This window comes from Eptatretus burgeri, chromosome 7 (genome assembly GCF_056783735.1).
Source record: "Eptatretus burgeri isolate ZD-2024b chromosome 7, Ebu_testis_v1, whole genome shotgun sequence".
Lineage (NCBI taxonomy): Eukaryota > Metazoa > Chordata > Myxini > Myxiniformes > Myxinidae > Eptatretus > Eptatretus burgeri.
Window position 1 is genome coordinate 22,598,750 of NC_140967.1, and position 12,701 is coordinate 22,611,450.

At 42.0% G+C, this 12,701-nt stretch overlaps 1 protein-coding gene across 5 annotated transcripts in view; it reads left to right on the plus strand.

Moving 5' to 3' along the window:
- The first annotated feature begins 621 nt into the window (after positions 1–621).
- The window catches only part of MDH1 (malate dehydrogenase 1), a 54,325-nt gene continuing 42,245 nt past the window's right edge, over positions 622–12,701 (plus strand). For 2 of the 5 annotated variants that reach the window (XM_085887691.1, XM_085887692.1), the window contains exons 1-3: positions 1,325–1,420; positions 6,188–6,283; positions 9,918–10,014. In XM_085887691.1, the coding sequence (XP_085743817.1) occupies positions 1,340–1,420; positions 6,188–6,283; positions 9,918–10,014 (274 nt within the window). In that variant the 5' untranslated portion in view covers positions 1,325–1,339. Of the gene's footprint in view, positions 771–1,298; positions 1,421–6,187; positions 6,284–9,917; positions 10,015–12,701 lie in introns of those variants that run through there. The other 3 variants (XM_085887693.1, XM_085887694.1, XM_085887690.1) reach the window with 3 other exon arrangements.

Here is a 12,701-nt window from a genome sequence, read left to right on the forward strand (position 1 = left end):
CATCTCCATCACGACACCACAGAGGCTTGATGGCCTAATGCTTGAAGTTCTTTGTAAGGGAAGAAATACTATATTATTATTATCATCGATGTATGGGATTATTATACAGGACTGTAGGATGATGATATCCTGTGGTGAATCCCGGTCATCTGCGTCAGGACTCTAAAATGAAGGGTTTCGCTTTAATGTGTCAGTTGTGCACTTCAGATTATTTTTTCAATATTCCTTTCCATTGCTTTTCTTTCACTTACATTTTTGAGAACACAAACAGACTGATTTGTTCGAGGATCGTTTTAGGCGGTGTATAGTACGGATGTAAGGCACGGTGGTCCGTCTCATAAGTACATGACGTTTATGGGGGTGTAGCGATTTATTTAATGTAACTTGTCCTCTATCTTAAAAACGGTAAACATATCAAGAACCGTTTGTTTAAATTAATTTTTACTTCAGTTCGCGTTTTCGTGTATCAATCCGCCACTGTACCTTCCTTAAAAGAACCAGCACTTATCAGGGTAGTCCGTGCAAAACAAATCGCTGAATAAATAAATAAGATTTCGGTTTAGTTGTCCTAGCAAATATCGGGCCGAGCAAAGTATGAACCCGCTCGAAAGTTCGTATTATTGGCGCTTTTGCAGCAGGGATTATTTTATCGTGGAAGGTTTTCGCGTAACCACGAGGTATAAATGACCGTCGCGCGGAGGGTTCTTTGCGCGCTGTGAAGGACGTTCAGGGAACTGGTTGAAGAGGCGAAGCTGGGTTTCTTCATTATGGTTCGGTTCAGTGATTCGTTGCTTATTCCTTTTGACGATTCGTTCTCATTTTTGGAGATAACGCGCTCATGTTTGTCCTTTATGTGGAAGGACCTTTGACCTTGGATTGACCTTATTTCCATTGACAGATTATACTATATACCGAATGCTCTATATATATATATATATATATATATATATATATATATATATATATATATATATATATATATATATATATATATATATTGCATTCGGTTATGGAGTTGACTCGATGTTGGCGAATCGTCTTTTTTTTTTTTAATAGATTTTTGTATAAAAATTTGGAAACATTGTAATTCTGGTATTTATTTGGCGTAATTGTAAATGAAAAGGAATCCCATTTTTTTTTACTTTGTTGCAAGGTTACGAAGAAGTTATTTATTTTCGTGGTTGGGTTGGGGATGTGAATATGTGGGGATCTCTGTATGGTTATCGTGAATGTATGCAGACAGGTGGTAGGGTGCTCAATAGTGGGGGTGGCGTGACAGGAAGGGGAGGACGGCGGTTGTTGAGAAATGAGTTTTATTTATTTAAAGACTAAACTGAGGATGTCGTTGGGGCAGCAGGGTTTGGTTCATGGAAGGGCAAGGTTGAAAGTGTTGTCTGAATGTGAAGAACTTGGATGGATGGTGAGTGTTACGAAATGGCTGCTGTAAGTGAAACGTGGTTTAGTGAGCCATCCAACCTGGAGGACAGGAATTCCAGACGACGGCTTGTCTGTGTACAAGGGAGGAGGTGTCATAATCTGGGTAAAAGATACAATTGTATCAAGAGGAAGGGGTGACACAAAGGAGAGAACTGATTTAGAGATTGTAGAAGCAGTAAGATACTGACTGGTGAGATGTTTTGATGGGGCTCCTGTTGTGGAGGATTACATGAAAAATGTCAAAAGGATTGGTTATGGGTGGCTTATTTATTTTTATTACCTTCGCATTCTGCGAAAGGTTGTGTGTGTGTGTGTGTGTGTGTGTGTGTGTGTGTGTGTGTGTGTGTGTGTGTGTGTGTGTGTGTGTGTGTGTGTGTGTGTGTGTGTGTGTGTGTGTGTGTGTGTGTGTGTGTGTGTGTGTGTGTGTGTGTGTGTGTGTGTGTGTGTTATTCGCATAACTCGGTATTAAACCAAATCACTTGAAGTTTGGTGGGATAATGGGTTATTATCCAAGGACCATTTGATTAGATTTTGGGAGCGATCGGGTGAAAGGTCAAATTCGTATTTTTACCATAGCGTGGTCAATTTTGATCTAATTGGCATGTAACCAATGCCAAAATGTTCAGAATTCATTGCCCAATCTTCTGATGGGTGACATGACACAATTACGTCATTACCCTTGTTTTTAAAAGAAAATGTCCCAAATCCTGGCATTATAATCAGAACCAAAATATATGTTTGTGGGAGATGCCAATGATTATTTATTTGTTTGTTATTCGCATAACTTTAGTATTAAACCGAATTGCATGAAATTTGGTGGGATGATTGGTTATTAGCCAAAGACCATTTGATTAGATTTTGGGAGCAATCGGGTCAAAGGTCAAGGTCATGAAAAGGTCAAAATTGTCTTTTTACCATATCGTGATTAATTTTTATCCAATTTGCATGAAACTAATGCCAAAATCTTCAGAATTTAATGCCCAATCTTGTGATATGCAACTTGACACAATGATGTAGTTGCCCTTACTCGCGGTTGGGGGTCAAAGGTCAGGGGGGTCACCACCTTGCAGATGTGCATATTTTTTTATCATAAAGCAGTCAATTCTTATCCAATTCGCACATCCTTGTGCCAAGAACAAAACAGTAGCGGCGGCGAAGGTATATGCTCTCTACGAGTGCCCGTTCTAGTTTTATTTATAGTCAGGCAGCAGTTGTCACTATCTGATCAGTACTTCAATAAATTTGCCAACTTTGATTTTTCACTTTTATTTGTTTAAGGACATCATACTGAATCACTTTCAACTTGTCTTCCAATTTTCAGTGTCATATTTCACCACCTGGGGGTGCTTTTTCAAAATGGCTGCCAAAATCACAGAAAATGTTAAAAACATAATATTGACCACACATATCAACTGATATGATGTTTTCTGGATTGTTTCATCCTAGTGATACTAATTATGAACTCTTGTTTTGCAGGGCTCAAGCTGAAGCCAGGCCATGTTGTCTGTTACCATGAAAGCAAACATCTGACCAATTGAAATATGGAACAGTGCATCATTTCTGCAGAAAAACGGAAATGTGAAATTAAATTGTTCAGTTAAAGATGGGCTAGACTTTGTAAAAACATTAACATTCATGATGGAGTAAAGCAGGTGAACATTGTTGCAGGGGCAGAATATCGCTACCACAGAAAATGTTACAAATCACTTTGTAATCAAGCTAACCTTGAGAAAGCTGAAAGAAGTCTTGAAGAAGATTTAAATTGTACAGTGTACAAAAAGAGAGGGAGGCCAAGTACAAGTTCTGTACCGTCAACTTCAAAAAGGAAAACGTTTGATCAGGAATTGTGCGTTTTCTGTCAGGGCAGTAGTGTGGAAAAACCATCAAGTTTGCAGTGAGCCTATGGGAAGGAAGTTCTTACAGATAAAGGAACTGAGCACAAATGAAGATGTCTGCGCAAGATTGGCACTCCTTTCTGATGCCATGGATGCATTTGCCCAAAATTGTAAATACCATCTGACCTGTTTTAGAAAGGAAACCAGACAGATTGAATCTTTCCAGAGTACAAACACTTGTTTGTCTGAAAATGAAGCCATTGAAAAGGCCATATGTGACATTGAAATTGTCAACATAGTGCAGTTGGTAATCACCAATAGTGACAGTTTCCCAAGCATTGACATGAAGACGATCAACAATGCCTATATTAAACTCCTTGAAGAACATGATGTAACAGTTCAACGAACTAACTCTAAGTTGCACATGAAGTCCCTTTTACTTGAGAAGATACCTGGGATTGATTTTGTCAAGTGTGGGCCTAAACCAGAAATTGTCACAGTTAGTTGAAGACAAAATCTTCACATGAGTATGAAACATCAGATGTGGATGAAGAGATGGAAACTCTTAGTAGGGCTTCAAAGATAATTCGAAGAGAAGTTGACGACATGAAAAACTGGCAATATAAAGGATCATGTGATGACTTTGAAACACCTAAGAAGCTATTGCAGCTCGTGAGGTGGATAACCTATGGTCCACATACTACTCTACAAGTCAAAAGAGAAGCTGAGAAAACATCAAGAAATCTAACTCAGCACATCATATCTGCATATAGAACTAAGAGACAAATTAACTATGAGTCCAAAGAAGGTGGCAGTTTTCACAAGGATAAGAATACACCATTGACTGTTGGCCTTGCACTGGTATCTTATCAAGCATACAGGTCACGTTCACAAGTGGAAATGCTCCAAAGCATGAAGATGGCTGTTTCATATGATGAAGTTGAGAGAATGACCACAAGAATGGCCATGGTTGTAATGGATGACCTGAATGACAATGTTAAAGGCATGCATGTACCCCCCTTTCTAAAGCAGGGAGTAAGACCCTTGTTTGCTATAGACAATATTGACTGGTGTAGTGAAGTAGGGCCATTTCATGGAGCTGACTTGCTAGTAGCACAAAAAACTTGAAGGGAACCCTCTTCTTGGTACAAAACTGAAACTTAACTTTAGCATCAAAGAAAGAGCTCTAAAACAGAAGCTAGATATGCAGGACCTGGAATGTGACAAACCAACTAATCCTAAGGTTGACAATGATTGTTATAAATTGAACACTTTGAAAGGTATTGGCCATGTCTATGAGCAGATTAATATTATGTGGTTATTGGTCTGTAGTTGGGTTCTATCAAATTTCTTGGGGGGTGGAGGGAATGCACAAGAAGAAGGAACAGAGGGAGGTGACACTGAATATATAGTTGACAAGGAAAGAACAGAATCAGAAGAAAAATAAGACACAAATAATGAAGATGGAGAAGAAGAAACAGGAGATTGAGCAACTTCAGGATGGTAATTTGATACCAGTATTAAGTGAAAATCCACCAGCAACAAAAGCTCTTTTGGAGCTTCGAAGCTGTTCCTGCAGCAATTCCTGTATGACCAACAGATGTGGATGCCAAAAGAATACACTGGTGTGCACCGATGCTTGCGGATGTGGTGATGGGTGTGAAAATTCAGAGGACCATATTGCAAAAATGGAAGAAGAGGAGGAGCTTTTTTTAGACCAGTTCATATTTGACAGGCCCTATAATATTAATCTGCCATAGACAATACAGGGGTGATGAACTTATGAGATATAATTTGAACTTCAAATGGTATTGCATGGAAAATGTTCATTATACTTCACAAGTATTGGTAACTAAACAAACTTAATGTCAGGATACTTGTCCAAAAAGCGTAACAATAACGTATAGCGGTCTGGGAAAACCCATCAGAAGTCGCGCTGGACAAGTTCCTCGTTTGAACAAACGGTACAAACGCATCAACTTGTGTTTACTTCCCATTGTTACCATGCACGCTTATTCCAAAAGAGTATGGACCTGCTTGTTCCATACTCTTTTGAATAAGCGTACATGGTAACGATAGGCGGTTAACAACAATAAATTGTTAGGTTGCATGGCCATTTTAAACAAGGAACTTGTCCATCGCGACTTCCGATGGGTTTTCTCAGACCACCACGCAATTTCATTTGTGGGCCTACAACAGTATTGTCTATGAGTACACAATAATTGATTGAGTTAAGGTGTATCGAAATCACTAAAACCTTAATATGTCAAGTATTGAAGGAAATCATCTTTAACTAGTGAAAACATTAGGGACACTGCATAAAGGTGAACATTTTCAGTTGATTTTGAACCAAAACGGTAATCTTAATAATGAATGATACATTTTATGGGAATTTTTTTTAATGATTTTGGCCGCCATCTTGGAGAAATGCGCCCTCTTTGAGTAGTTAACTACAATGTTGATACTAATGCTTACTGTTAAACTTACTTGAAGATCATTTGGCCAAAACATTAGAAAGTATCATTCTCAATTGCTGGAATTATTGGTGAAAATTATGTTTTTCACAGCTTTTTTATAATTTTGGCAGCCATTTTGAAAAAGCGCCCTCATGGTGAAATACTTAACTGAAAATTAGAAGACAAGTTGAAAGTGATTCATTGTGATGTCCTTGAACAAATAAAAGTGAAAAATCAAAGTTGGCAAAATTCTTGAAGTAGGTGACAACTGCTGCCTGACTATTTTGCTTTTTTGCCAGATTTGATTTCTTGTTGATTATATCATTAAATTTATCAGAATTCCATTTCATTTTTTTCGGACAAAACGTATCGTAACATTTCCTCAATTTTGTTTGGTGTGCGCAGGAAAATGGAATGTCGTTTTCAGCCAATTGATGTGTTTGGTTTTATTTCTGACAGGCAACAATTAAGGTACTCGTGACAGGAGCCGCAGGCCAGATCGCTTACTCCCTCCTATACAGCATTGCCAATGGAGATGTTTTTGGTAAAAACCAGGTATGGTAATCGTGTAATAAAGGTAACACCAATTTTGCTTTACTTCTGAGTATGCATTAGGACTTTTGTAATCACATGTGGGAATTCTTCCTCTTTGGTGTATTGTATTTGTGAAACTTTAAAAAATTTAATTTTAATTTAATTTTTTTGTTTTGGTCCAAATGGAACCGGTTTCACGAGTTTTGGGAACTTTCGTTTGGAACACAAGTGTCTGAAAAAAAAACCAAACTATTTCATTTGATTTATTTTAATACATTTCATATTTTTTATACGCCAGTTTTTTTATTATTATTTTATTTTAATATCGGGGCGTATTATGTGATTCCGTCCGTCCATTCCTGTCCGCACTCGAACTCCCAAAGTTTTCAACTTTCACGTTTCATATTTGGTACATAGGTGCAGACTGTGGAGACGGTGTATCGTGACATACATTCGTCATCTAAAGTGGTTGCCGTTTCCCATGTCGTAGCACAATTATGTATATACCTTGTTATACTCACTATATTGTGCCTGTACTATATACAGCGTAGCAGCAGCAGAAAAAGATGTTTAAGTTGAATGTTTAATTCTGTTGAATGTTTAATTCTTTGCACTTCTGATGTTTAAGTTGAATGTTGTGTACCCCGGCCCGGCTTTACCGAATAAAGACCCGTGGGGTCCAGTTTCGTGTGTGCGTGTGCGTGCGCGCGCGTCCGTGGGACCCGTCTGAAAGTAGAATGAAGTGCCTTGTTCATTGTACATTACATTTCTTATTCGTGATGACTCTGCTCTGTGTCTCCCTTTCCTATTATTGCCTATTGTAACATAAATCCCTGTGTTAAATGTTCCAATTCGTTGTTCGTGTTTTCTTTCATTGACCAAGCATGGCGCGAGTTTGAGAAATAGTAAGGCTGTTCGTGCCGTAAATTGTTCATTTGGACCGACGGATCTTGATAATCCCCGCTCTGTTTACACCCGGATCGGCTCTGTAAACGGTCCGTTCCGCCCGAGGTCCGTCGAGGGTGTGCTTTTCCCCGGTAGTTAGACGACGTAGGTACTTGGGGAAATTGAAATTGGGCAATTAACCCTACCCCACGCTGTCAAAATATTGGTGACCATGGTCCACTAAGGGACCCGTGAACTCTCAGACTTATCCGAGAGTCACGACCTAAATTCCGGGTGTTCGGTGGGAGACTACTTCACTGCTCCACCTGGTGGACGTTTATCGCCACCTGACCCTGGCCCACAACAATACGTCTCGGGAGATGGTTCTGATTCAGGTTTTATATATATATATATATATATATATATATATATATATATATATATATATATATATATATATATATATATATCTATATATATATATATATCTATATATATATATATATATATATATATATCTATATATATATATATATATATATATATATATATATATATATATATTGTTGTGGTTGACGAAATTCGCAAACCACCATTCAGGTCCCGTAGGTGAGATATCTCTAAGTATATGTGTAGTTAGGCCCAAACCCGTTGTTTAGAGGGAATAAATGTCATTCATTCGGGCTGCGACCCTTTTAGATAGCCGTTTTTCTTTTACTATCTTTATTTTGGACCAGCCGCCATTACTACCACCACAACCACCACCAACCACGTCTCAACAGCCATCACACAACAACCACCAACCGCAACGCCGCTTCACAACAACAACGCCAACAGCCACGACCCTTGCCGTCACATCTCGCTCTCGCAACCATCGCATCACCGCCATTCCCACGCCGCTTGTGGGCACCGATCCTGGACTCGTACAGGGCGCGCACCGAGCAGCGGGTGCAAAAACACCAGCCTTTCCGAGAAATCGGATCAAGAACGATTCACGCCCACTTCTGTTCCATCCTATCAGCGAGCGTGGGGCGATTTGGCCCCGCCTCCAGGTGCGTCGGAGTATAATCGCTATATGCAGATTCGCGGATCAAGAATCGTTCACGCCCACTTTTCCTCTGTCCAATGGGGAGCGTGGCTCTGCCCCCGAGCGATTCCTGATCCAAAAATCTGCATATGATTTCTCCTGTCGGACTATAAAGCACCGAGCGCGGAGCGAATCGAGGCAGTTGTTGAGGGAGTTTCTGAATCGAGGAAGGAGAGTTGAGAAGAAAGAGTTAAGCAGTTGGATGGAGTTGAGTTGAGGAGAGTGGGAGAGTTGGAGAGTTGTGGCGGCGGCGAAGGCAGTCGAGAGGGCGCTCGTGTCAGAGTCGGGGAGCTGCGGAGAGGGGAGGCCGGTAACGCGACCGAGGTCGCGGTGGAGTCGCTCGTCGCGGGACCCAAGCCAGCGAGATATCCTCATTCCCCCGAGCATCAACAACCCCCTCCTGTTTCCCCCCGCGCTGAGATAGTGTGAGAAAGGGGCCCCGTTCCCACCCCATTCCAGGCAGTGCCAGCGAGGCCCGCTGAGTCGGGGCGCCACCGCCATCTTGCGGCTCATCACCAGACGGGTAGGCTCGACGCGGTCTCGGCCCCAGGCCCGTCTGCCCCCCCCTCATCGTTGAGGGTGGTCCCTTTTTCTTTTGCTTTGAGTATATGTGTTGTCGGCGCCGTCTGTGAAGTAAAACTGTATAAGTGTTGCCGTGTGCTCGGTAGTCGGTAGTAGATCTGCATTGTTACATTTGCTTTTTGTGCAGAATTGTTGTGTTTCTTCTACTTTTACATTTGCTTTTGGTGTATAATTGTATATGTGTGCTTTCCGTTTGCCGCGGAATAAATGTGCTTTATGTTGAACTGTTTTTCCCGTTTCGCTCCGTCTTTTCTTTTATTGAATCTCCATCTTGCTTCACGTAAAGGGTTGGTCATGGGCTAAATACGCCCAATAATTAATCGAACCGTCGAGGTTGACGATAACACCGCTCGGTTATCCCGATAGTACGGAACGGGTCGCTTAAAGTGGCCCGTGTCCGAAGTCGACCTGCGGCGAGGTGCGATTGCCCGGTCTACCCTCCGTGTGGGTACTTCGGTAGGTCGAATTTGGCGAGCAACCCTATCCCATGCGGGGGGCCGATTGGCACGATCGTGGTGAGGCCGAAAGGCCCACCCGTGACTAGTTCCCGGCGTTAGTCCGAGAGGGTCACGACGGGATTGTCCGTCCGGTGGGCGACGTGCCGCGATTCGAGTTACGTGGTGGCTCGCACGCCGGCGGGCGCGAATACCGCAACATATATATATATGTATATGTATATGTATATGTATATGTATATGTATATGTATATATATATATATATATATATATATATATATATATATATATGTATGTATATATATATATATATATATATATATGTATATATATATGTGTATATATGTATATGTATATGTATATGTATATGTATATGTATATGTATATATATATATATATATATATATATATATATATATATATGTATGTATATCTTGGGAGATTGGTCTGATTCATGTCTGTATTCAGGTTTTATTAATTTCAATTCAATTTTTCCAGATAAAAGCAGTGTTGGGGGTTGTTGGCTATGTGTAATGTTGCACTCTCATCAACATGTCATTGTTTCGTAATGGCATCAGTTGGGGGTTGGGGGCGGGGAATCCATCTGTGTTGTCTACCCCCCTCACCCTCCCCTTTCTTTACCAGCCCATTTCATTGGTGCTACTTGACATTGAAAAAATGAAGGAAGCGTTGAAGGGTGTGTTCATGGAACTGCAAGACTGTTCCCTGCCTCTTTTACATGGTATGACCATCTCGTGTCATTTCTTGTCCAACAATTAAATTGAGCGGCAAGAGGTCTCCTTCGGGGCTCCCTGCTGACATTCTCAAAGTTAAGTTCCGGTTGTTATTTGTCCCGTTTTAACTGTTTAATTTTCTCACCTACATGTTAATGTGTGTTCCTAGTTCGGTTTTGTTTCAAAAATCGTGCTATTTTGTGAGTATTTATGTCGACGTTCTTACTTGGTGTTTGAGGCCTAGTCCTAGGTTTGAGGCCTACCGGTTCCACTCGGTGTTCGATCGTTTTTTTTTTTGTTTGTTTTTTCTCCCCATTACCTTCAATTTCTATCCTCCCCATTACCTTCAATGTTCATCCTTCCCACTTTCCAAACATCCCCCATTCTCCCAACTAATCTCTTTCTTATCTCAAAAAAAAAAAAAAAAAATATATATATATATATATACCCAACAACAACAACAACAACACGCTCACCTTCTCCCGATTCTGCTACTTCTTCTTCCTCTTAACTTCCTCCTCGTCTTCCTCGATTTCTTTTTTTTTACACTTCCATGACCTAATCTGTTGAACTCTCTCATACATTAATATTAACAACAAAAACGATCTTATAATGCTTCATCTTCCTCTCTCACACATGTGGTACTCTTTACTGTTTCACAATGCACTTCTCTTCTGCTATTTTAACAGACTGCTCTCATTTCGACCTCTCCTTCATTCCTTGCCTAAAAAATCCAACTATTACAGCGCTTCTTCTCTCCATGCTCTGAATTCGCCTTCATTGCATCCATCAAGAATTGTGTTAAATCGCATCTCTGACCTAAAACTTTTAAAAACCACAGTTTGCCATGGATGCTCGCTTTCCATCAACCATTCTTTTTTTCCAACTTCAGTGCCAACTCACCCCCTCACCCCTCACTCTCACTCTCAAAGCAACCATCCCACTCTTCTCCCTCAAGCCTCCCTCTCACCTCTTTCAAAAATTCCCCCCTCACCTTTCTCCCACCTTTCATCCCCCTCACTCTTCCTTCTCTAAGTTGCCCCCCCTCTCATCCACCAACCTGCCTCCCTCCACTGCCCTCTCACCTCCATCTCTTCACTCCACCTCCTCAAATCCTCAACTGCCATCTTCCTTGTCTCTTGTCCCCCCTCTCTCCCAGCACCACAGAGCCTTTTCTCCTCCTCATTCGGCCCCCTCCCCTCGCTATTCTGCAATACCCCACACTCCTTCAGCAACCCTCCTTACCTCCCCCCCTCGTCCCTCGTCCTACCCTCCCCCGCCCCCTCCACCTCCTGCACCCAAAGCCTCCTCCCCTACCTCTTCATTAAAAGTGTGGACCTCAAATATCCGGGGCCTTCGCTCAAACCTTTCAGATCTTTCCATACAGGTTGCCACTGACAAACCAGACATCATCTGCCTAACAGAAACTTTCCTCTCCCAAGACGTGTCTGACTCCCAAGTATCACTCCCTGGTTACTCCCTCTTACGGTATGACAGACCTGAGCCTCGTCCTGGTGGAGGTGTTGCTCTCTTCATCAAAGACTCTATTCCTCACTCTCCCTGCACTGCTCTCACTCCCCCACACCCCCAGGAATACCTCTGGCTTCGGCTTCCCCTCCACTCCCACCTCATGTTTATATGTGTACTGTACCGTCCACCGAACAGTGATGACTCCATCTACACCTCACTCTCCGAAAACATGGACCATCTTCTATCTTCTCATCCAAACTCTCTCTTCCTCTTATGTGGCGACTTCAATTGTCATCACGCCAGTTGGCTAGGTGTGGGTACCTCTCTCACCTGCCATGGGACATCAACAAAAGCTTTCTGTGACTCATTGGGACTGACTCAATCGGTCAACTTCCCGACCCGGATCTCAACCAATGGTACTCCATCTCTTCTGGATCTGATTTTGACAAATTTCCCTGACAATATCTGCTGCTCTTCCTTCGCTCCAATTGGTTCTTCTGACCACGTCCTTGTTAAAGTGGACATCTCTCTGGCTGTCATCAGAGAACCACCTCACCGCCGTCGAGTCTGGCATTTCACTCAAGCCGACTGGCAGGGTCTCCGAGCAGCCATCAAACTTACAGACTGGTCTCCTATCACTACTTTCTCAAACATCAACTCATCCTGGGAATTCTTTCAAAGAAACTTGCTCTCCCTCATGCACAGATTTATCCCCTCTCGTGTTCAGTTGTCTTACCCTTCCTCCCGCCCTTGGTTTACTGAAGCTTGTGGTGAGGCAGTTGTCCTGAAACAACTTGCCTTTGCCTCATGGAAAGCAAACCCAACTGAGGGTAGCAATCTCAGTTCTTTCCACAAAGCTCGGAACAAGTGTGTATCTACCCTCAGGAGAGCCAGAAAACAACATCTTTCTCATCTCAAGTCTGAACTCTCAAACCTCTCTCCCTCCTCAAAATCCTGGTGGCGTTTAATCAAATCTGTTTCTGGTGTATGTTCCCCCTCCATCCCCTCCCTTACCTCAAATGGCCGCACTGCTGATTCCACACGTGATAAAGCTGAATGTCTAAACTCGGTGTTTGCAGCTAAATCTTGTGTCCTAAACCCATCACTATCTCTACCCACTTTACCCAGTCGCACCCAACTGTCCCTGGACTCTGTATCCTTTTCTCCTGACAAGGTGGAGAGCTTGCTTTCAAACCTCGAGTCAGATTCTGCAACCGGTCCAGAC